Raw genomic sequence first — 26,454 nt, forward strand, 5'->3', positions numbered from 1 at the left:
ATCACAAGCTCAGAGTGTGCTGGTGGCTATTCATTCACTTCTGTTCAAATCTGGAAACAGGAAGGATCTAGACACATTCTTAAATTTAGTATTTCACCAGCAAACTGCCTGCTCTCTTTCATTGAGGGTAACTTTTCAGAAATGTACTAAAACCACATTTATCCAAGTAAAAAAGCTGCAGACAGCGAAGCTCCCTTCCCGTTTTAGTGACTCTCCCGATCCTGGCATTCTTAGTGCTGTCTTTTAGCTTATTTGGTGCAGAGACAGCTCGATGGTTCAAATATTCTGACCACGATGCAATTAATTTATACATTAAGGGATTAAAACCAAGAAATAATATCCATAGGTTAAAGAAAAAGTCAATGGAAAATCTTAAACTTGGAACTGAACAATTAGAATTTGGAGGATGAACTATGATGTCCTTTAAATCTCTTACAACAGTAGTTCCTATCTATTGGAAGAGAAGGCTAAAGACCATTTTGATAGCTTGTATTTAAGCATTCTAAATGAAAGCAAAATGTCTTGTTTGAGCTTTCTATACTAGTGACTTCTCATGATGTTTTTCTAACAATGTTGTCCAGATCATTTCCCCTAAACTGCTAAAATTCTAAAGTCCAGCAGGGTCTCTTGAGTGAGTTCTTCTTCACAACCTGCCTAAGCTGGTAACCACCAAACCAGGTTTGAGAACGACCGCCACACTGAGGCTTTTATCGGCTGCTTTGTTCTGTTTTCTCCCTGCACTGAGAGAAAAGAGCATCCCCGCTCCCCTTCATCTCATACTTTTCACCTTCTTTTAAAATCCAACGATGAAATTGAAATCACCCTCTCCCCCAGTCCACGTCACTCACCTACAGAATGGGCTGGGGATAGTAGGGATCACATAACAAATCCCCCCATTGAGGCAAAATGACCTGTGCCTGGGACCACAGGGCTGCTCGTGATCTACAACACACATGCATATGAAATAGACACGGTTAACGCTTTTCTGAGGCCGCCTGGAGTTGAAACGTCTCATCTAAGAACGAATTAGCATTTTTGCTTTTACAAGAATGAATTTTCTCTTCTCAAAGTGAAACAATTTTATCCCTTATTTCATGGGCAAGAGGATCTATCCCTTAAAACTCATTCTATCCCAAGGATACGGCTATTGGCAATAATAAATGTAGAAGCTATAGAACAGAAATAAGAAATCTTGAAGGAGCAGTCTTACTACAAAACATGCCTGTCCCTCGCACAGCCTGTCGATTCTACAGTACTCAGATACTTCCTAGACAAAGCTATATTAGATCTTTATTTTACTGTTTATGTTTCATCCATATATATACGTGTTTGAAATTGTAGTGCGGAAAGATTTAGCTAATTGAAATAGATTCTGATTTCTAAAAACACTTATATATCAATGTCAAAAAACAAAGGGAACAATCGCATGAGGGTTGATTTGAGGGATTCCCGTGCTAGCTCCTCGCCACCCCACAAAAAAACAAAAACAAAACAAACAAAAACAAAAACAAAACAAAAAAAAGCCTTGAAAATTCAGCCTTTACTTAGATCCAGCCCAAAGGCTATCGAGGAAGAAGTCCAGTTTTCTCTCTTGCCTCCCTTTTTGCCTACTTTTCTTCCAGCTTCACTTTCTCTTCCACCTTTGACCTTTCCTTTACCAGTCTTCATCAACTACTGTTTACATGGGAAAATTGAGAATTTCTCCTTAAAGAGAACACCATAGTACTTTAAACTGAGTGTTGCTAGTTTGATTGTTTCTGCTTAAACATGATCTAGAATCATCTATTGTAAAGAAGAAAATGGCAGTACACTTCCTTTTGACATCAACTTGGCAATAAAAAACAATATGCTGTTAAAAAAAAACTTGCTAGTATATTGACTTCTAAATTATTGATACCTGTCAACATATAATTGCAAGGAGCTAGAAATCTCCAGTCTGAATTGGAAAAGTTTAAATTTTCCTTTTACTTTAGAAACAAGAAAAGTTTGTTTCAGTTTTCAGATTGTGACTATGAAAATATCAAAAAAAGGTATACAATACTAAAGAAGAAGAAGAAAACACTACAAAGAATGTAGTGTTACAGAAACAAAAATGAACTGGCTCAAACTTTTTTTTTTCAGATTCCTTCTTTTTTTATACAAAGCCATGTCTTAATAAGCCAACTCTAACATTACTCACCTAACCTGAATTACTACCTCTTAAGCTAATTTTATTCTGATTTCATTCACTTAGAATTTGAGAAGTTGATACCAGATAGAAAGCTAGAATCGGTCACTTTGTAAGAAGAAAGAAACCCAATAGAACAAAAATAAAAAGTAAAATAGCTTTATGTTATATAGGACTTTTAAAGCTAAACTAATGTTTTTAGAAGGCTTTGCATGGGAAACAACACAGCTCTATATTGATAGACATTGGTAATTTTCTTACTAAATAAACTCACACATAGACAAAAAGTATGAACTTACAAGAAATTACCTGTTGGCATCTTAATTTTTAAATAGTTTCATTCTTGATGGAAGAATTAAAGTTGAAAATCAGCACCTAAAATAATATAAAATTTATATTTTAGGGGACGTTATCCTGTTTGGAGGACATTGTAATGTGCCAAGTGTTCCATCAGCAAAACTCTAAAATGTTGAAAATAAAACACACATGGCAGAATTCAAGCATCTTAGACATACAGACAGTGCTGAAACATGAACAGATAAAAAAAAAAGATCGACCTTAAAAGGGTAGCGTTGGGTGACAACGGTGGCACAGCGTCTTGCTTGAGAACGCCATGGAGACATGCAGACACATACTCAATTGAGCCACCTCCAGAGACATCTGTGTTTTTAAGCCACACAGCCCTCAGAAACCTAATTTCCACAACGAACCCATGACCTCCCAACTTTTCAATTTGTTGAAAATGGCCACTCTATAGAAAAATCTCAAAAAAGCATTTAAGCACTTCGGTTACGACAGAAGCTATATAGTCTGCCTGTCAATCAATTGACAAACGCCCTTCCTTAAAATGGTGTCTGAGATTTGGCAAGGCAATAAATGAGACGTGCTTATAAGTAAAGTTTGCTACCATAACAGAAACAAAGGCATTAAAATAGAGCTGCAGATGAAGGATTTAGTCTTACATTGGGATTGCAAGCTCTTGTCTTAGTACAAAGACTGTAATGAAAGTTTAATCTACCACTTCATATAAGAACATGCAATATTAAAGTCTTCTAGAGGCAATCTCTTTCACAGACAAGCAGAGAGAGGAGAGGAGAGGAGAGGAGAGGAGAGGAGAGGAGAGGAGAGGTCGGGAGAGGAGAGAGGAGAGAGGAGAGAGGGAGAGGGAGAGGGAGAGAGGGAGAGGGAGAGGGAGAGGGAGAGGGGGAGAGGGAGAGGGAGAGAGGGCAAGGGCGAGAGCGCACAGTAAATGTATAATCACTGGCTCATTTTTTTCTCCTTTTCCCCCAAATAAACAGGGCTTACCTCAACAGAAACTTATATTCCCATAAAAAAGTAAATTGTGCTAGATATGCAGCGTTTCACAAATGTTTGAACGCTGAGGACTTCAGCAGCTGTGACTCGTACTTTACAACGTGTCAAAAATCGGATTTATGTCACTTCAGTGTGGGCGAGGTCAAGGCAGACCAAGGTGTGAGCAGAGGTCACAAGCAGCCAGGGGGAACCACGCCCACACAGAGGTCAGGAGCAGCCAAGGGAGTCCCGCCCACACGTTTCCAAACCACAAGCGGGTAGGATTTCACTAAGAAAAGGAGCTGCGGTAGGTGGCACCCCTAAAGCGCAGTCCAAGTTTCAAGGTTATGAAATAAGCCACGTTCTTTAGAGCCCTTACTAATCTTTGCAAGTCTTGGTAACTGCTAAGTGTTATGTAAGTTTGCGGAGAAACAGCATTTTGGTGTGAAACTAATGGTCAGGCGCCCCACAGAGTTTAAAAAATAATTTCCCTTATAGAGTATGTAAAATATACAAATAATGACTTGAACTTATCAAACTGAACGAAGCAATAGTTGAAACGGAGCTCACACCTATAGTAGCACCTACAACGATGCAGCTAGTGGATCTGATGATATAAGTTCTCAGGAAAAATGTGACACAGCCATTCATGCGCTCTTAAGCGAGAGTGGGGTGTTTAAGTCCAGTCCTGTCTGGGAAACGCTGTCTCCTTGGAATCATCCATTACCTCTGGCTCTTATAATCTTTCTTCCTCCCCTTCTAAGAAGAGCCTCATATACACTAAGAAAAGTTCTAAAACTCATGTTTTAAAATGTTAATATGTAAATCTGTTTAAATGAAATATGGATTTTCCCTTTAGATAAAGTATACTAAGCATTTAGATGGTTTTAATGGTTTTATCTTCCAAAAATCACAATTCAGACATATATATATATATACATATATATGTATATATATATATATATATACACACACATATATAATGCTTTTGACTATAGATTTATTTTCATTGCTCATATTATCTCCCACATCAAATGAAATTTTATATAGTTAACACATATATGCATAATGTGTGTATACATGCATATGTACATAAATCATTTTAGCACACAGTATTTGAGACTGAAAATAAGATGATAAAAATAACCTTTATTATTTTATCTGAACTAGGAGACTATTATGCTGCCAATTAATATAGGAATGAACACTAAACTGCACATGGAGATCATGTGACCTTAAGCCGTTCAAGATGCATTTATTAAGAGATATGTTACGATGATTTGTACTGTCTTTTATACATAAGAAATTAAAAACAGGGAGAGCTATGTGATTCCTTATTTTATTATTTAAGATAGAGTCTTGAGGGACCCATGGCTCCAGCTGCAGAGGTAGCAGAGGATGGCCTTGTTGGGCATCACTGGGAGGCGAGGCCCTTGGACCTGTGAAGGCTCTATGCTACAGTGTAGGGAAATGCCAGGGTGGGGAGGAAGGAGTGAGTGGGTGGGTGAGCACCCTCATAGAAGCAGAGGGGGGATGAGATAGGGGTTGGGGGGGGACTGGGAAAGGGGAAACATTTAAAATGTAAATAAAGAAAATATCCAATAAAAAAGAAAAGATAGTCTTTATGTGTAGCCCAGGCTTGCCGGAAGTTTATAGTCTTTCTGCCTTAGTTTTCCAAATGCTGGGTTTGTAGATGTGTGCTACCCAGATACATGTGATTCTAAATTAAAAAAAAAAAAGAAAGAAAGAAAGAAAGAAAGAAAGAAAAGATTTTCAAGCTAGCATTTCACTGAATGAAAGCCTTGGTATTTAAGAACAATTTCTCCATTTTCCTGTGGACAAGTGTACAATGCATTGGATACCTTTTAAACAAATGCCCACCCACTGTTGGACACAGAATAAAAAACAGAACACGTGACTAAATAAAATTTCTCACTGACTCATCTCTGTGGTTTGGATCTTAAGTGTGCTCCCACCTAAAGTGCATATGTTGAACAGTTTGGTGCCTATCTGAAGGCACTTCTGGGAGGTAGCGGAGCTTTTAGGAGATGTGACCTAGTGGAGGAAGGTAGGTCTTCTGAGATGGGACCCTGACCCATCCTGTGTTTTCTAGATACTACAAGATGAAGAGCTTAGCTCATGATCTTTGATGTGATGCTCTGTCTAGCACAGGCCCCATAGTAATGAAGCCAACTAGCTATGGACCACGGCTGTGGTCCAAAATAAACCACTTCTCCTTCCCCTTACTTTCTCAGGGGTTCCCCACTGTGACAGAAAGCTGACACAAAAACTCATATAAAGGAGATTTTTACTTAGAACAAGGATAGTTTCGTGTGGTTCTAAGATACCTGCCAACTCCTGTTATGTGTGATATTTTATTATTTAACCCAGAGTCTTGCTGTGTAGCCTAGGCTGTATGCCACTATAGAAGCACACACACATCAAAAACAATAATGCTAGTTAACTAATAAGGGAAAGTAAGAGACTCCAAGAAGTGTTACTGTTCACACGTAACCTTGGGAATACAGAAACATTTGTAAGCAGAGATAGATGAACATATCGCACGATGTTCAAAAGCACAGAGAAAAAAGATGCAAGGTGGCCAGCTAATTATTAGTAGGTCACAGGCCAGGATGCATGCAGGGCACAGAGGTGAAGGTGCAGAGATTTTTAGGAGTGTGAAATAGCAGACAGAAGGGGACCAGGGGTGACAAAAGCAGAATCCAGACATAAACATCATCTGAAGGGTAACAGGAAGGCCATGAAGAGCTTTTGAGAAAGGAATTGCATGGTCATAGCTGTATGGTATAAAGCTTATTTTCTGATAGCATAGAAAACAATTCGAATGAGAAAAAAAGTTTGGAAGTTATTTTAGTAACCAAGAATAGTGAAGAAATAAAATAAAGCATTAGAAACTAGGGTAAAGAACAATAATTAAAGACATCCTTAAGAGGCACATCATAGAACACAGAGAACAAGGAGAGTACCGAGAAAGTCAAGAGTAGTTTCCAAACACTGCTGAAGTTAAACAAAGTATAACTATTGGATAACAACTCTTGATGAGTTACCATTATGTACCCACTTGAACAGCTAAATCTCAGTAGCAGCAGTAACAAGCTCTGACAAGGATACAGAGAAACCAAGTTCCACATTCATTGCTGGCACAACTGTCAGATGGTACTTACTTTGGAAAACACTTTGAGAATTTCTGAAAAGTTGTATGTAAGGGCTGGGGCAACCCAGTGACTGTGGGTGCCAAGCATGAGTTCTGCCAGAGTTCCAAGGCATCAGGGAAGAAGCTAAGTGTAAACCTAGAATTCAAATGTATATGAAAGAAGTGAAATCACGGGTCTACAAAAAGACCTTTACACAAGTGGTTAGAACGCATTCATTTTTGCTGTCCCCCAACTAGAAACAATCTAAATGTCCATCTGCTGACAATCCACAGACATTGGAAGCAATCGGCGTGCCCATCAACTGACATACCGATAAACAAGTCGTGGTGTGGCCACACATGGAATACTGTTTGACAACAATGAGGAATTCACTAGTCACATGTGTTAAAACACTGATGAACTTCAGAACATGCTAAATGAAGAGAGTACACATATGACCTTACTTACATGAAATGACTAACAGCTGCCTGGGCCTGGAAACATAAGCTACAAGCAAACATAAGGGACCTTTATAGAGAGCAGAATTGTTCCAAAACTGGGTTATAGAAATGCCTGTACAACTCTTAAATGTAAAAATGTCATAGAAAGATATGTGTATTCTACTGTTGAAAACAAAAAGAATAGAGAAATATATTCCATGAGTAAGATAATGATTTCTATTTAAAACACATTTTTAAAAAATTTCTATTTATGTGTATGTGTGTCTCTGAAAGTGTATGCCATGCATGGGCCAGTACCTGCAGAGTCTAGTACCTTTTTTAGTTTGGTTTCTCATGTTATAGGAATGTCAACCATAAAATTCTTTTGTTGCTACTTCATAACTATAATTTTGCTACTGTTATGAATCATAAATATCTGATATGCAGGACATATCAGGATATATGATTCCTGGGGAGAAGTGTGACCCACAGGTTGAGAACTGCTGGTCTAGAAGGTGTCAGGTTCCCTGGAGTTAGAGTTACAGTCAGTCTTGAGCTTCCTAACACAAGAGTTGGGAACCAAACTTGGGTCCTCTGGAAGAGCAGCAAACGGTCTTAACATCATCTCTCCTGCTCCCTAGATACACCAAGCTTTAAGTGACATGAGGACACGCAGAAAGAGAAGTTTGAAAATCCAGACACTGCACTCAGGAAAACAGTCACATTATGGAAGGGTGCTCTGGACTTGAAGCCGTTTATTATGCACATGCTGTGTGACACAAAGGCCAGGGACTGTCTCCAGGAAGAGACCACATCTAAGCATTGGTGGTTGGAGGAGTGCCAAGGAAACAGAACAACAAGAGAGATGTCACAGCCCCTCTCCCCAGAGGCAAGCTCTTCCTAGCATGTTTCCGATGTGAATCTCCATGATTCAGCATATAGTCCTCCCTTCTATATTTATTACTCTAGACAAGGTCTATGGCCCTACCATAGATGTAGTCTCTTAAAATTAGCCCCTGCTTCTTTAACTTTCTTTGTTTCAACATTTAATAAGTTGTATTCTTTATTTCTCCTCTTGGCTACACTTGCAATTTCAAATGAGATAGATGGTCTCTTGGTATTTGCCAGGGATAAGTTCCAGAACTTCTTGCAAAGGCCACAATCCATGGGTGCTGGAGGGGACAAGTTTCCTATATGCATGCATATATATCTTCTCCAGATCACTTATAATGCCTAACCAAATCCAATGTCAATGCTACATAGATAGTGGGAATAGGATACTGTTCAAAAAAATAAGTCTCTATATGTTCACTACAGATGTGTCTTCTCCTGAGTATCATGGATCCACAGGTGACTGAGCACACCGGTTGTGGACCCCTTTGGATATGGATGCAACTGCACCTCTATATCTTTATCAGCTGGGAAGACCTGTAGGTGTGTATGTGTGTGTGTGTGTGTACCACATGTGTGCTTGGTGTCTGTGGTGGCCAGAAGAGGGCATCAGATTACCCTGAAATTTGGTTGATATTGTAACCATAGATAGATGGTTGTGAATCACCATGTGGGTACTGGAATCGAACCTGGGACCTCTTTGAAAGCAGTGCTCTTAACTTCTGAGCCACCTCTCCAGTCCCACAAGCTAACTTCCTATTGTGCAAAATAAGCAATGGTACTTACTGTCTTCTTTTTCCCATTTCCCCTTTCTCTATCAGTCATGCCTTGACTCTTACACAATGATGATTTTTTTTTTAATATTCATATTCCGGTCTATAATCCCAATGAACTCTTTTATATTTTACCTCCAGTTTACTCTAAAAGTTGGGAAACAATAAAAAGTACGTGCATTATTAAGACTATTTAATTAGCATTCCTGACAGATCTGTGAGGTACGCAGGAATAACACATTTTTCTCCTCAGTCTTTTCTTAACCTCTGTAGGATGGTTTAACACCATTTTATATTTTATTTGCATCTTAGTTGCCTTTTTATAGGAGGGGGGCTAAATGTTAACCATATGATAATTAATCTTACCATCAGAAATACCAGTCTCATAGTTGTGTTATCTGAGGCATTTTCGTTGCCTTTCCTTAGACACCACCATCTCTTCCAAACCTCCCTTACCCTGCATTGACTGACTTCCCCCTAGAACTGATACTGAACGATCAAGCTGGCATTCCAAGGTTCCTTTTCATTGGGTTGATTCCCAAATCCTAGATCCCCTATCTTCTGTTTTGTTTGCTCTCTCATTGGCTGGTACCTGTCACCCAACTTTCTGTAACAGGTTGCAGTGCCAAACTGAAGTTCCTGCACGGTGAATGACATCTTTATTTTGTCTTTACACAGGATAGAATTGAGCTGGTCACATTGATGTACATTGAAAAACAATTCCCAATTTGGATACTGTATTGCTCTCTCTCAGTGTCTGGCAATGGAGAGCACAGTGTGGTGCCTGTCTAATCTTTAAACCCTGCACGTTACCAGCTCGCTCTTCTCTTGGGAGGCTTTTTATTTCTGCCAAAGGTCCCAAACTTTCATGAGACTGTTACCTAAACTTATCCTTGAGAAGGTTTTCCAAATGTTAGATAGCCATGTGGGTCCTTCCTAGCTGAAGCCTCGTGTTCCTTAACATTAATAACTCCACCTACTATTGTTTTGCTAACTTTTCTCTGTATTACACTACTCTGTAGTTTAGATTTGGGGAATTGTAGATTTAATCTTCCTTACATCTATACTGTTTTCTAAGTCATTTTCAGACATCAGTGTCTGAAGGTTTTTCAGCTATACCTGGTTAAATTCTTGCCTTTGACTTAGTGATATATTTAACAAATAAAGAGTTCTTCATTCACTTATCATTCTCCATGGCTGTAATTAAAGGATAGAATAGCTTCTCTAATCTCTCACAATGTACCAGGCAAAAACATCTTTAGGACTGGAGATGTGGCTCAGCTGTTTAGGGCACTCACTATTCTTCCAGAGGCCAGAGTTCAAACCCCAGCATCCACACCAGGCACTCATAACCACTTATGAGCCTGGCTCCAGTTACACTCAACACGCATATGCTCATACATACACATAATTAAAAATAAAATCTTTTAAAAAGAAAACATTTATAGGTGCTGTTTGGTTCCCTTGGTTTTATAACTTCCAGGGCCAGTGTTTATTATCAGGGTCTTCTCTAACCAATATTGCTTTTCCTCAACTATTTGAGAAACCTTGATTGCTCATACGTTTTAGCTGTTTATTCTTGGTTGACTCTTCTAGATAAGAGGTGTGGATTCCTCTGACATTGTGTAAGTACCTCGGCTTTCCAGCAGACCTCACACTCTGATGGGAATAGCAATAGGTACTCTGTGTACCTGAGTGGAACATTTGACTGGGAGGTTTGTTTTGGGGAAGAACTGGCCAGGAGCCCACTGGCAGACTGCAGAGCTAAAACTTCTCTTAGAGCAGAGTATAAATCAATTACATACCCAAGCTCAGACTGTTTTTGTAAAATGCTTGATCTTGAGTGCTACACATACACACACACACACACACACACACACACACACACAGAGTTGGAATTACCCTGGAACTATGACTTAAGTCATAGACTTAAGCTGGCCTTAGACTTGTGGCAATCCCCCTGCATTAGCCTCCTGAGAGCTATGACTGTAGGGAGGAGAGCAGTCTGGTATATAAGTCCAAGCAGAAATACCCGACAGTTTTAAAAATATTTTAAGGATCATAAACAAACACTTAATATCACACAGAAATACATCACACAAGCTGCTCTAGTTTGAATGTTTGTATCCCCTTAAAAATGTGTGTTGAAACTTAACTTCCAATGACAACAGGTTAAAGGTTAGGCTTCTACAAGGTGATTAGGTCAAAAGGGGCCCTGCCTCACGAATAGGACCAAGGTCTTTATAAAAGAGGCTCCAGAGTTGGGGAGATGGCCAGTGCTTTCTCTTCCTACAGAGGACACGAGTGGAGCTCCCAGAACCCACAATATGGAAATGCACAATTGTAACTCCAGTTGTAACGGTTCCAATGCCCTCTCCTGGTCTCCATAGATACCTGCATGTGTGTGCATATCACACACTTTCATTATTGTTTTTAAAGAGGCTTTGTACAGCATGAAGCCTTATCACTCCCTGTTCCTTCACGTTCCTCCTCTTTGGAGGACTTGGAAACAACACACCTCCATAGAAGCCAAGAACACTCCTCATCAGACAGTCCCACTTGCACCTGACACTGGACTTCCGAATGTTCAGAGCTGTGGGGAATACGGCCATGGGTCGCTTATTAACAGGAATGTATTCTGAGAGCTGCATCTGTCATTGGCTTCATCCTTGTGAGATCACAGAAGATACAGCCTGCTATGGTTTTGGCTATACAGCACACCCATCACTGTGTATGTGGTGCAGCATGGACTGAAATGCCATTGTCCAGTATGTAGTTATATCTGTGGCACTGTCATTTTGGTATAGCAATGTGAATTAAGACAGAAATAAGTTTATATGGTTTAAAAAATCTTAAAACATTTACCACCTGACCATTTACAGAAATTTTATTGGCCCTTTGTTTAGAGTAAATACACTGGAAGTCCTATCTCCTTAAATTTCTTCAGCAAAGGAGATTTTTCTCTTGGAGCAGACTGCCATCCTCACTGCTTCTTCAAGGGAGAAGACACTGACAGGGCCCTCCTTACAGCAGGTTTGCATGCTGACCTCAACTGGGACCCACCAACTGTGTTCAGTCCTATTCTGTTTGCCCAGGTCTTGCCCGGTAGGACTGAAATGGGATCCTCTGGGGACTGGAGGAGGCTAAGGCATCAATGTTGCCTTACAGCACAGCCTGAACTTTAGTTTCAATGTCACAACACAACCTTTCCATCTTCCCTAATACTGTGATTACCTGCCAGCAAGTAACTTTTAATTTTCCCTCCTTTTTCAATGTTGTTTTCAGTTTAACCACTTTCATATGCCTCTATTTTAAAGCCATAGAAGCCGAAACAAGTTCAAAACTAATATACCTCATCAACCTACTGGAACTAGAAAGACATTTCACCTTACGCCTTTGCTGTTTTGTTTTGGTTTGGTTTTTTGAGACAGGGTTTCTCTGTGTATCCCTGGCTGTCCTGGAACTCACTCTGTAGACCAGGCTGGCCTTGAATTTAGATATCTGCCTGTCTCTGCCTCCCAAGTGCTGGGATTAAAGGCGTGCGCCACCACCGCCTGGCCTTTGCTTTTAATAGTTACAGAATAGAAATATTTTATTGCTTGGTAAAAAAAAATTTAAAAACAAATTCTCTAATTTTAAAATACTAGGAAAGACTGTGTCTCAGTTAGAGTTTCTGTTGCTGTGAAGAGACCATGACCACAGCATCTTTGAAGAAAAAAAAAAAAAAACATTTCATCGGGGCTGGCTTACAGTTTCAGAGGTTTAGTCCATTATCATCAAGGCAGGAAGCATGGTGGTGTGCAGACAGACATGGTGCTGGAGAAGGAGCTGAGAGTTCTACATTCTGATCCTCAGGCAGCAGGAAGCAAATGCTACACTAGGCCCAGCTTAAGCATCTGACCTCTCAAAGCCTGCCCTCACAGTTGCACACCTCCTCTAACAAGGCCACACCCACTCCAAGGAGACCTCACCTCCTAATAGTGCCACCCTGCCTATGGGATCCTAGCACTTATATACCTTCTGAAATCTCCCCAGAATTCTAAATTCCACAGAAACTATCTGCAGCTGGCAAAACCATGCCTCTGCTAGAGCACGAGGCAGATCATAGCCAGCTGCAGCCGACAGTCCAAAGCAGCCCCAAATCTCCACACCTGGGATTCAAACAAAAACATATTCTTATATTTCTGTGTTTTTAAAGAAACCAAAATTGCAGAATTCTCGCTACATAGTACTGCTTATGCTCTTTGCCAAGTGTTAGTTGACTGTGTATTGGTCCATTTCTGTGCATTGGCACACTTCTGTGCACTGGCACACTTCTGGCTTTTCTAGTCTCTCTGCTGATCTGTTTATCCACTTAAGCCATGGTGTTTTGATTACATGTAAAATAGTAAATTCTGAAATTAGGTGGTGTAAATTCAATATCATTCTGCTTCAGCACTATGCGGGCTATTCTGTGTCCCTTGCCTCTCCATTAGACTTTAGAACTAGCTTAGTGGTTTTGTGAGACAAACTGATCAGGAATTCTGACTGAGGTTGAATTGAATCTGTAGATTGGGTTGAGGAAAAAAAAAATGACATCTCAACAAATTGAATCTACTATTTCTTCCTTGTGTTTTCCATCAGATTTTGTAGTTTTATCCTTGTGTATATTTTGCTACTTATGGCTGTATAGTTCATATTCTGGGGAGTTAATTTAAATACTTTCCCTTCAATTTCCAATTCTATTTGTATTTGTTCAATGCCAGTAAGTAAGAGGACAATTGGTTTTTACAGAATAACCTTGCATCCTATAACCTTGCTGTAATTGCTTACTGGGTCTGAAAAGCTTGTTTCTCTTGGAATACCTACAGAGAATCACTCTGTGCACAAAGATGGTTAACTCTTCCTTTTCAATTTGTGTATTTATTTCTTTTCTTCTCTTAATACATTAGCTAGCACATTCAGTACTGTGTTATAAAGAAGAGGTGAGAATGGATCTTTTCATATTACTGGTATCAGCAAAAGGTTTTCTATTTTCTCACCATTTAAACAGGTGCAAAGTGGTGGGTGTTTTGAAGGTGTTCTTTATAGGGCTGGAAAAAAATGTCCTCTCTACATTTGTTAAATCTTTCTCACGAATGGGTACTGAATTTTTGTCAAATGTATTTATTGATGCTATCATACGATTTTCCTAATAATCTATAAAGTTATAGATTAAATTCATTGTAGAATGCTGTACACACAGCCTCATATAACTGGCATAAATTCCACTGGTTATAATGTATGTTTCTTTTTATGAATTATTAGACTTTAGTACATTGAGGGATTTTGTGTCTCTGTTCATGGGAGATACTGGACAGAAGTTTTCTTCTCTGGAAATGTGCTGTTTTGTCATAAGGTTCTAAGGACCTCATAGAATGAATTAGGAAGCATTGGAAATAGGAAATCTCTTTGGAAAGAGACTGTAGAGAATTGATATCATTTCCTTCTTCATGTTTGCTAAACCAGTGAGTGCATTTGGCCCAGTGCTTTCTATAGTGAATGGTTATTAATCACCAGCACAACTTCCTCAACAGAGACCTATTAAGATTGTCTGTTTCTTCCTATGTGAGTCAGATTGTATCCCTCAAGAGATTTGTTTATTCCAAAGTGGTTGTCAAATTTGTAGCATATTCTTATTTTACTGTCTATACAATTTATGTTATCTATCTTTTGATGTATTTGTGTACATGTTAGTGCATACTAGTGTACCTGTGTGTGTGAAAGTAGGTTTACACATGTGTATACATGTAGGTAGAGGCCACAAGCCAGTCTCTGTTTGCTTCTGGAACTCACCATTCAGCATGGGTGACAACAATCTTCAGGGATCTGCTCGTTTCTGTATTTTCAGTGCAAAAATTAAAGGGGTGCTCTACATGCCCGTCTGTTCATGTGGGCTCAGCACTTTCAATTTGCTCAGAAGCACTTTCCAAATGGAGATATTGCCCCTGTTCCTCTTTAATCTTTCATATTGGCAGTACATAGTGAACAGTTAATGACAGTCTGGGCCTTTCCCCCACTGTGGACAATGGACAAATTGTTCAGAAAGAAAAATCAACAAAGAGGGCCAGCAAGATGGTTCAGTGGATAAAGGTGCTTGTTGCCAAGCCTGATGTTGATTTCAGGAACCCACATAGTGGACGGAGAGAATCAACTTCTGCAAGTTGTCTTCTGACCTCTTCATGTGTACTGTGGCATGGGCATACACACACCACCTACACCCCCCCCAAATACATACATACATAATATGAAAAAAAAGAACAATAAACAATGGATGAACAAAAGATGAACTGGCCAAGTATGATTGTGCCTCTAACGCCAGTACCCAGGAAGTGGAAACAGGAAGACTGCACACTCAGGTCAGCCTGAGCTACGTAGTAGCATGATATCATCTCAAAGGACAAACAAAAGTAATGAACTGTAAAGAAAAGAATGATAAATTGGATTTGATCAAAATAAAAACTGTTGTTCTCTATACAGAACTATTAAGACAACAAAAGGTCACACCACAACCTGGGAGAAGATAGAATATTTTTTATTGTATATCTAGTTAAGCACTTACATCTAACATACATGTATGGTGAATTCCAAAACTTCAGTGGTAAGACAGCTCAGTCTTAAAATGGGAAAAACGTGAAGTCATTTTACCAAGGAGGATATTTGAGCAGCTGATTAATAAGCACATGAAAATGTTCAAAAGCACAGTCATCAGACAGTGGTGACTTTAAAGCCAGAATGGAGCCCATAGCTCCGCTGGAATGCATAGCAGCAAAAGTGTCCATATCAAACATGCACAAGGACATGACTTAGTTCTCGCTCTCGAGGGGAGTATGCAGTAAGGAGCTGACCAAAGTCTGCAACTTCTTATAAATTTAAGCAAACAACTACTATGGGAGAAAGCTAACAGTATGGAGGAGCCTTAGGGACTTTGCTTCTTAGAATTCACACCTGTCCAAACTTCCCCCTAAATGGGGTTGGTGAGGACAGCATGATCAGATGGATTTCCAGGTCTGGATTTTAAGGATAATGGCTTCTTTCCTGGTTACTTTTTTTTTCTTCTTCTTCTTCTCTCAGGCTGTTTTATTCTGAGGAAAGCCAGATGCCTTGTCACGAGGCTATTACCAGCAAGGAATGTTAGGAAATTGAGTCATGTGATCCCTGAGATGAGCATGCTCTACTCTCCTTGACTGGCTCTAAGCTGGAACCATCTGGCTGAGTCACTCCAGGCTTCCTGATCTCACGAGACAGAGATGATGCACTTTGGTTGTTCTCAGCCTCTGGGTATTTGTTATGCAACATTAGATAACTAATGAACCTGGTGTACGAGCCAGCTATTGCATTCCCATATACTTACCCAAGGGAAACTTTTCTTTTAAAAAAATGTAAGTCTGCATAAAAAGAAGTGTAAATGAATGGTCAGGAAATCGTTATTCACAATTGCCTAACTGGAAAAACCCAAAATGTCAATCAACAGGAGAATGAATAAACAGAGTATGCCATGTTCACACAATGGAACACTGAAATCAATAAAAAGGAACAAATGGAGACATACAACATGGAAAAGCTTCAAAAAGGCTATGAGAGAAAGGAGCCATATATACATATATATACCCATATAGGTAGGTACACATACACAAACATAAACATATAATAAGCATATACATATAACAGTTAAGTTATTGAGATTAAACACACACACACACACACACACACACACACGTGTGCAGAGCATATAGCATCAAAACATTTCCAAAATGAGGAATTGGAATGTTGTGCTGGTTCTCAGACTCCAGCATGTACCAAAACTACAGGGGGGGGCTGTTAAAGAACGGAAGAGCATCCCCACCCACCCCACGATCTTCTAGTGTTGCAGTTCTGTGAGGAGTCTGAGAAGCTGTGTTTGTGACGAATTCTCAGGCTGTGATGATGCTGTTTGAACCTGTTAGGTGGACTACAGTTTTGAATGTTTACAGCACTCCATGCTGTATGGCATCTTGTGGAACTAACATCAGAGCGTGAATTCTGAGGGTGATGTCAGAAAGATGGCTGACCAAAAATCCCTATCTTTCTTACCACTGCCCCACACGAATCCAAACAATGAATAAAGAACTTCATGTCAACCAAAATAACTAAAGAATAATAAACAATCATGCGGCAGTGGCAGCAGCAGCGGCAGCAATCCTACAGAACATAGAAGCCCAGGGCAGTCACCTAGGGAAGGGAAGGAAACCCTCTGCTTGTACCCATCATCCTGTCTGAGTCAGCCTGAAAGCAGGAAGGGAAGGCACAAAAGTTAAGGAAACGCATCCAGCAGCCCTATTACCACAGTGGATTATCAGCTGGAGACTCTTTCAGTCCTTGGGTACCAACCCAGTGAGCGAAAAGTAGCTGATGTTTTGCTTCATTTCTCGATTTAGTTCTGAGCTGTACCATCTAGGAACTAGAGCCACTCCTTACACATGTCCCGTTCCTGGTGCAAATGGCCATTGCACCTCTCCCCTGCTGAGGCTCCGGACGCTATGCCCACCAAGTAGTACTTCAACCTAAATGGAACTACTGCTGTGTCCTACCCTGGGGCTACACTATGGCAGAGCTCTCTGTCTTCCATTTTGATAACCAGCACATCATACCTCCAGGGCTGAACTGAGATGGTACCCAACCCCACACAGCACAGAGCATCAGACTTCCAGCATTTGGCCAGCCAAGAATCCCAAGCCTCTTTTACACATGAATAGAAGCATCCGCATCACAAGAACACTATCTTAATGCAGTGCCCTCCCCCAAAGATCAAGAAACTCCACTCACCTAAGACATCACATTATCTATGACATCCATTCATTAGGCCAAGCAGTCATAACTTCCCCAAAACCTGGCACTGAATTAGCTCCTCATGGTCCTAGCTGTGGCAGCACCTCACTTCTCTGGGGAAGGAGGTTTCTGTATCTTCAGGTCCATTCCACTATACCCAGCCCCACAAAGCCAGGGCTACTGCTGTGATTCAATAGCTGGGGGGTCTAAAGTCACAACTTGTGGTACCTTTACTCTGTTGAAGCTAGAGCTGCTTATGCTCTGTCAGTGCTGGGTCCCTGGATAGGTGCCCTGATCCCCGAGGCCTGACAGTCCAAATCATTCTTTCCACTGGGCCAGTGTCATTGACAGCTGAACCTGGGCACAGGGGTGCACACTAGTGCAGCAGATCCTGGTTTAATGGGAGAACTACATTCACTTGTGTACACAAAGTGAGTGGCATTATACCTGAAGTGTGGCCATGAAGTTTTGTAAGACCCTGAGCCCAATAACCTGAGTCTACAGCCACCTGCCTTCGACCTGGATTCTGATGTGGGTGCCTGTGAGCCATCAGTCCACAAACCAGAAGTGACACTCTCAGTAAACAATGAGAAAGAGACAGAAGGATCCCTTGACGCTTGTGCCCTGGTAGTCAATTCAGCTACCACGATAGCCATGAACTCCTCCAGCTTGGACCACTGACACAACCACAATGTAAGCTACACTGCTTACAACTGAAGCCATATGGAGACTCCACTCCTCACCCATATGGACCCAAGAAAGCCTTGCCCAACCTTGGTGATTCCTGACATCCATGTCTACTGCAGCTCTGCTCACAATAGCCGAGATATGGACTCAGCTGAAATGTCCATCAACGAATGAATGCATGAAGAAGATAATCACTCTATTCCACTGAGAGGAAGAATGGAATCATGACATTCACAAGAAGATGGATGCAACTAGAGATCATTATATCAGGCCAAAAGGCAGAGTCAGACAAATGTTATGTTTGCTCTCATACATACAGAATCTAGATGAGAAAGAGAGAATGAGAGAATGAGAGAATGAGATGAAACATAAAAGTATAAAGGCAGGAAATGGTCTCAATGGCAGGGTTGGAGTGACTGTCAAGGGTATCAGAGCACATCATGAAAACAGAGTAGGGGACTCTAAGGAAAATAAAGGGACCAGGGGCTCAGAGGGTAAAGTCCTTGCCATGCAATTGTGAGGATCAGGGTTTGTATCCCCAGCACCCACTTAAATGCCATTGGGCCTGGTAGTCTGCCTGTGATCCCAGCACATGGGAGGTGGAGAGAAGGGATTCCCAGAGCAAGCGAGCTAGTTAGCTGAACAGGCTTGATTAGTGTGCTCTGGAGTCATGTGAGAGGCTCTGTACCAGTGTGGAAGATGTACAATGACAAAGTTACATAACATCAAATTCTGGCCTAATTACACACATGTGCACATGTGTTCGTGTGCACACACACATATGTGGACAAGCATGTGCATACACTATACACACCACAAATCATATACAGGCCAAAAAAAAATTTAAGGAAAGAAACCAGTGAAAGGAGAAGGGCTGTGGTAAGGTAAGAACAACAAATAATGGTGTGTGTGTGTGTGTGTGTGTGTGTGTGTGTGTGTGTGTGAGAGAGAGAGAGAGAGAGAGAGAGAGAGAGAGAGAGAGAGAGAGAGAGAGCGAGAGAGAAACCCATTCCTTTCTGTGCTAGGAAGAAAACCAATGGGAAAGAGGATATTCAAAAGAATCTGCTAAAAACTAAACGTAGGGAGCAAATTGGGTAAGGACATGAGATACAAGGTCAATGTACAGAAATCAACTGAACCTATTAGCTGGTCTCCAAAGATGGCCAGTAGCAGTCCCCTCTGCCTCTGTATGTACTGTCACTCCATAACTCTATGAAGTCTGTTCTCATTCTTGAAACTGGAATGCTTAGTGACTTCTCTAAACAATAAAAATAACAGAAGTAAATTCAGGATTAAGCCTTAACTCTACGTTTTATATTAAAAATTATAATAGATCTTATACCAAAATGTAAAAGCTAAAACTATTCAGCGTCTAAAACAACAACAACAACAACAACACCACTGTCAAGGAATTAGCTCACAACTTTGAATAAAGATGTCTCAGGATATAATCAGCATTAGCTATTAAAGAAAAAAATGATCATTCAGGTATCAAAATTAAGAGCTTTTTTTAAAAAAGATGAATTCAAAAATAAAAGGGCTAATCCCAGATGAGCTAGGCAGATGCTTAGACAGAACGCTCACTGCACATATATCTGATAAAGGGTGCACACTCACGTGTTTAAAGAGGTTGAAAGGTGGATCAGTGGTTAAGAGCACTTGCTGCTATTGCAGTGGGCAAAGGACCTCGGTTCAGTTCCTACCACCCATATGGTGGCAACACAACCATCTGTAACTTCAATGTGGGGAAACTGATACACATATACACACATACACGCACTCTCATATACATCAAATAAATATTTTTAAAGCATTTAAAGACTTTAGTTTTTCAAATATGTGCGTGTGTGTGTGTGAGGCCTGGCTATGTGCACGTAGTACGGTGCCTACTGAGGACAGGCTCACCAGATTCCCTGAGCTGGAGTTGCAGAGAGTTGTGAGTCCCTGATAGAGATGCTGGGTTCTCCCATCTTCTAAGTTCTCTTAGCTCCTAAGTCATCTCTCTAGCCCTAAAAGCCTTCTCATAAGTGAATAAGGGGGAAAAAAGATCAATTCAAAATTTAAAAGGGGCAAAAGATGTTACCGTTCATCAAAGATATCTCAAAAGCCAATAATGTGTATAAAAATGTACTTACTCATTAGCTATAAGAGAAATACATATGAAAACTATAAGTAAATGCCACTATATACCCCTAGGCTGGGCAAAATTCACAGGACCTGCTAATATCATTTAATAGTTGGAGCTTTCACACTGGCGGCAATGTTATGCAGTTTTCTAATAATGTCCAACCTTCACCAACCTATATAACTTACCTTGCGGTAAACCCAAGAGAAATGACAGCCACATTCATCAGAAGACTTGTCCCAGGGTCACAGCAGGCTTTGCAATGGTCAGAAACTATGATATACACTGGAACTATGGAATAATCCATGAATGTCACCAGGAGTGTGTGCACACAAACTGTGGTACAGTCACATCATGGAGTATTTGGCAATTTGAAAAATCAATAAAGATTGTAGCTTGGGTGGTAACAAGTAGCTAATTGGATTGAAGGCCCCATTCCACAGGAGGGAATCATGGCTGGCACTGAGCACCTAGTCAACTACCCAGAACTAGGAAAGTCATGAAACTCGGAGGGGAACCTACACCCACCACTTTAGTAAACCAGCATCATTCCCAACAGAGTATAAATGTTTGCCCTCATTACCACAGGTGAGTGCAGCTATCACTGCTCATCAAAGAAACCTTGCAATAGACAGGGACCATTACAGAAAAACACAGCCAACCATAATGTAGAGATAGAGATCACGTGGTGGCCAGGCCCAATTGATAAATCTAACACAATTCCTGCACCTAAGACCCAGGGATCATTGCAGAAGAGGGAGGAGAGATCATAAGAGCTAGAGGCACAGGAAGTTTACTGTGAAATTGTGTCTCCTAGAAATGTCAGAGAGGCCACACCTATGTCATTTCACTATTATGTCTGCCTGAGTAAGTCCTTAACAATGAGATAGCCAACAGATACGCTAACATAGAAAGGGACAGCTCAACTGTAGACAGGTGTCTAAGAGTATATGTATACAGGTAACAGTGTACAGGCTGTGTAGGTTCTATTTGTGTATTTAGGGAAATATATGCCTGTGTGTGTGTGTGTGTGTGTGTGTGTGTGTGTGACAACATTTGAAGACAAAGAAGCCATGAATACAAAGGGTGACCAAGGGGGTGACTGGAGGGAAGAAAGGGAAAAGGGGAATGATATAATTTCAAAAAGTAAAATTATTATGAAGGAAAGAACACAGGTGAGTCTTTGGGATATAATACTAAGCTAATAAAATCATTAGCTTATTAAACCAAAATGATTCAACTTATCTGCCATTCAAGAACAGGAAAAATTAATAATGGTTGCCTTGGGAAGCAGACTGGAGCTTCCTGCAGCTATGGAACCTTTTGTACCTTGAGTGGCCATCACAGGAAAATACTAAGAAACAGAGAGGACACACACTGTTGCTTCCAGAAAGAGAAAACTTACTAGTAGGTCATCCCACCAAGATCTTAAAAACTCCTTGCTGAGGGAGAGAAAAGGTATTTTACAAAATACCTACAGAGGTAGGTCATGGAAGCCAGGTATTGTGCTGCAACCTCCACAATCCCAGCACTTTGGGGAGTAGGACAGGAGGATTACCACGAGTTCCATGACAGCTTGCGAGACAGAGTGAGTCCCAGAAACTCAAGAAAATATTAAATAAACATAAAGAGGTAATGAGTTATACCTGTTTCCTCCAAAGTCCAGCAACTTTGTATACTATTCGTTCCTTTGTGGAAGGATTGGGATACAGCACAGTCACACGGATGGGAAGGACTGTGACTATAACAGACCTTACAGTTACAGTCACACGGATGGGAAGGACTGTGACTGTAACAGACCTTACACTTTCTAGCCTCATCTGTACCACAGCTCCACACAGTTTGTGGGGTTCTACTTTAGAATGTCAAGAGTTGCCTTTTCTCTTCTCTTCTAGCTGCTTTTAAATGGCAATGATTATCAACCACTGGCACTTGGCTTTTTATATGCATGTGCATGTATTATGCCATTATTTCTATTGTTTCAGCAGAATAATGAAATCCATCCATGCTCCCTTGTAAGTCCTTTAAGCAGTGGCCTGAACTTGGACAGTGTGCACTCTCAGGTGGGCTCTGATTTGCTTTAGCCCTCTAAGCACCGTAGGGCATTCTCCTGAGGTGAAAACACTAGAGATCAGTGTCCTGGCATCACACTTTCAGACTACTAAGGAAAGCTAATGGACCACTCTTTGGGGTTGAGATCCTGTTCTGCAGCCAGTAGATAAACAAGTGGAGTTACAATGGGCCAAAATTCCATGACTGCAAACCAAAACTAAATTGCTTTATCTGACTTTCTGAGAAGTCAGAAGAATGACAACAGCTAAACCCCAAACAGAGCAGTCCTAGCAGACATGGGAAGGAAGCCTCTAGGCTTTGGCCCTCACAAAACTAACTTGGGGTTAGCACTGTACTGAGTTCTTCCCTTATTTCTGCTCAAGCTAGTCTTTAAACCAGAATGTTCTGCTGTGATGATGGAGTACCTTTACATGAGAGACAGCTCAATTCAGGACTCGTTTAAAAACAAGCAAAGAACCTCACAAAATACCCACTAGGGCTAGAGAGATGACTCAGTGGTTAAGAGCACTGGCTACTCTTCCAGAAGGTCCAGGTTCAATTGCCAGCACCTACACGGCAGCTTGCACATGTCTATAATTTTAATTCCAGGGCTTCTGACACCCTCACACAGATATACATACAGGCAAAATACCAATGAACATAAAGCTAAACTATACATTAAAAAATAGCGTAAAGACCAATCATCCTTTAAATGTGTTGAATTTCTTAAAGACGTTCGTGCTGCTCTGATCTCTACCTTAGAAGGCAAGCTTGCACTGTGAGAAAGCCCTGTAAGGAAAGAACTGAGCAAAACTGCCATCTTTTCTTCCAGCAGCTGTGGATGTGGCCTTCTGTTCTCATGGGACTCCAGTTTCCAAGGAAAATGTTAGGATTGCCACTTAACAAAACCCAAGGAAAAGTAGAACTTGGACACTGAAAAATGTCAAGTGGAAGAAAAAGAAATTCTCTGCATGGATTGGTGCAGTTTCCTGAAGGTGATCAAGAGAGGTTTAAAATGAAGTCTGGGAAGTAATAAAGCACACATGGAAACCGGACTAAGCCTGCTCATCACGTAGTTAGTACTGCACTAAGCACGGTGAGTACAACTCTGAAAAATAATGGTAATACCTAATTTATACATGAGGAGATGAATACACAAAATGATTAATTGCTAAAGGTCACACAGCCTTTGAGGAGTGACATGTGCCGCACAGGTGTATCATGCCCCCGGTGTGTGTCACCTCTCAACCTGTCATCTTAATCCAATAATCACAGCCTGTTTGTTTTTAAGTCAGACTCTAGTAAATAGTAAAAATAGGGGCTGCAGAGAGGGCTCAGTGGTTAAGAGCACTGACTGCTCTTCCAGAGGTCCTGAGTTCAATTCCCAGCAACTACATGGTGGTTCACAACCATCTATAACGGGATCTGATGCCCTCTTCTGGTGTGTCTGAAGAGAGTGACAGTGTACTCACAGACATAAAATATATCTTTAAAAAATACATTTAAATCAGTAACATAGCATTGCACAGAGAAGGAATCTAGTCTGAATGGAGCTGGATTTTGATGACACAGAGGTAACGATAAAACATCTTAAAGACAAGGGGAGGGACAAGAGAAAGGTGGCAGGAACACAGTAAAGTCTTGGAAGTGAAAATCATAGAAAGCAGAACACTTGAGCTACCAACTGGTGATCATCAACATTAGGCTCAGGATCTTCCCACAGAGACCAAAGTGCAAGGGCTCTGCCATCAGGTATTGGCTGTAGAGCAGCAGATTGTTTTGCTATGCTGTCTTAGGGTTTTACTACTGTGAACAGACACCATGACCAAGTCAACTCTTATAAGGACAACACTTAATTGGGGCTGCCTTACAGGTTCAGAGGTTTAGCCCATGATCATTAAGGTGGGAGCATTTCAGCATCCAAGCAGGAATGGTGCAGGTAGAACAGAGAGTTCTACATTTTCATCTGAAGGCTGCTAGCAGGAGACTGGCTTCAGGCAGCTAGGACGAGAGTCTTATAGCACACATCGACAGTGACACACCTACTCCAACAAGGCCACACTTCCAAATAGTGCCACTCCCCGGGACAAGCATATTCAAACTACCACATATACCTTAGTATTTTTAGGCATGAACTTTTGTGAGGGAGGATGGCTGGTGGCATCCCAGAGACATAATCTTGAGGTGTTAGAATTATATCGCTTTGTTTTTTCCAACCTTTATGGTCCTAGGTAGAGGCCAAATGGAGATGTGGGGTTGGGTCAAGAAGATAATCTGTCATCTACTAAATGTCAATCATATATATATATATATATATATATATATATATATATATATATATGTGTGTGTGTGTGTGTGTGTATACACACATGTTTTTATACTTGAATATATTTATATTCAATATTAAACTTATTTATATTATACATATACACATATATTCAAGTATTATAAATATATGTTTTTATACTTGAATATATTTATATATTAAATATATAAATATATACTAGAAGATTAGACAATGACTCTTGTGCGAAGATTGGAAACAGGTGCTTTGGGCTAGTCTCAGTCTGCAGCAATCGTGGAGGAAGGTCTGCTGAGCCTCCATTATGCCTGGATTCCTTCAGAAAGGTTTCGGCTGCATGGTCACCAATGGATTTGACCAGCCCTTTGATGACAAGCCAGACCCTTACTGAGGGCAGCATAGAACAAAAGCCACCAGCAGGGGTGTGGGTGTCGTAGGGCCTCCCCCCTTCCTGTGCCCCTCCCCTGGCCCCCCATACCAAGAGCACAGCTCTGGATGAGATTCAGAACACCTCCAATATGGTGGTCAAACAGTTGTGTGCAAGGAGATACAGAGAGATCACAAGAACCTGCTGCTGGGCATGTGGGCGTGGCTGACAAAGAGGAGGAGACTCTTGCTGGTGACTCTAACAGGAATAAAGTGAGCATAGAGGAGACCCGATCAACACCTTCAGGGTGAAGGGAAAACAATTTATAGGAGACCCAGAAAGACAACCACGTTGTGAATGAAGATTTGAAAAGCCACTTGAAGGGTGAAGGTGGCGAATTTTCAATTGATGGACATTATTGAACGGCCCTTCTGAGGTGGAGGTGACCTGGGAAGGGCTCAAGGAGGTTGCGGATGGGAGATGGGCCAAGGCAATGGATTTGATCCTCGTGGCAAAGTGAATTGTTAGGTGCAGTGGAAGTGGTAGATCTGGCCTGAAGCTGGAGGTGGTGGCTTTCACGACTGGGGAACTGTCAGGGATTAGTGAACTGATTTGGATCAATCAAATGTGACCGAGGAAACCCAGAGGCAGACAGAGAAAGGAATGAGAATGAAGTTGAAGAGATTGAGGAAGAGGGTCCACAAGAGAGGCCTTCGGATGAGTGAGAAGCTATTCGAAATAAAGACCGAGCAAAAGAAGAATTTAATATCTGGAAGCCAAATGAAGGTACTGACGACAATGGAAAAGGGCATTTGTTCTGCATAAGTAAAAAAGTGAAAAGGTTCATGTTGCAGATTCGGCTGTGGACCTTCATTTCTGGAAGCCAGCAAATGATATAAAGTTTCAACTGGAGATCAATTTCGGAGGCCTGGGCCACCCAGGACTTTGAGACAGGGAGGACGTGGGCATGGGTGTGGTAGTCATCCAAACCATGGCCAAAGGACTGATGATCCAAGTGCTTCTACTCCTGATGTACATGACCCAGAGGCATCCCAGCTCTGGCCCTGCTGGATGCTGTGATGCAGCACTGGTTCCTTTGCGGACCCTGCTCAAAGCTTTTGCATGCTTAAAGATCCCAAATAACTAGAAATTAAAAAGAAAGACTGTCACTCACACCATTCATACCTAAAGACTGAATTTTATCTGTTTTGAAAGCAAACCTCACTAGCTACAAAGAAGTAACAAATATGTTAGTCAGTTTGTATTTAGAAATGTATGGGTACTATGTCCAATTTTCTAAGGAACCACCAGACTGATTTCCAGAGTGGTTGTACAAGCTTGCAATCCTACCAGCAATGGAGGAGTGTTCCTCTTTC

At 40.9% G+C, this 26,454-nt stretch overlaps 1 protein-coding gene and 1 pseudogene across 1 annotated transcript in view; one reads left to right on the top strand and one right to left on the bottom strand.

The window, feature by feature from the left end:
• Window positions 1-26,454, bottom strand: part of Nrg4 (neuregulin 4) — a 105,539-nt gene that overhangs the window by 56,298 nt on the left and 22,787 nt on the right. Inside the window, exons 3-5 of the mRNA XM_021207791.2 lie at window positions 6,646-6,771; window positions 2,477-2,542; window positions 849-942 (exon numbers count right to left, since the gene is read on the bottom strand). Coding sequence (XP_021063450.2) covers window positions 849-942; window positions 2,477-2,486 — 104 coding nt within the window. The 5' untranslated portion in view covers window positions 2,487-2,542; window positions 6,646-6,771. The remainder of the gene's footprint in view (window positions 1-848; window positions 943-2,476; window positions 2,543-6,645; window positions 6,772-26,454) is intronic.
• Window positions 23,957-26,158, top strand: LOC110328345 (annotated as a pseudogene).

The sequence above is a fragment of the Mus pahari genome, chromosome 10, assembly GCF_900095145.1.
Source record: "Mus pahari chromosome 10, PAHARI_EIJ_v1.1, whole genome shotgun sequence".
Taxonomy (NCBI): Eukaryota; Metazoa; Chordata; class Mammalia; order Rodentia; family Muridae; genus Mus; species Mus pahari.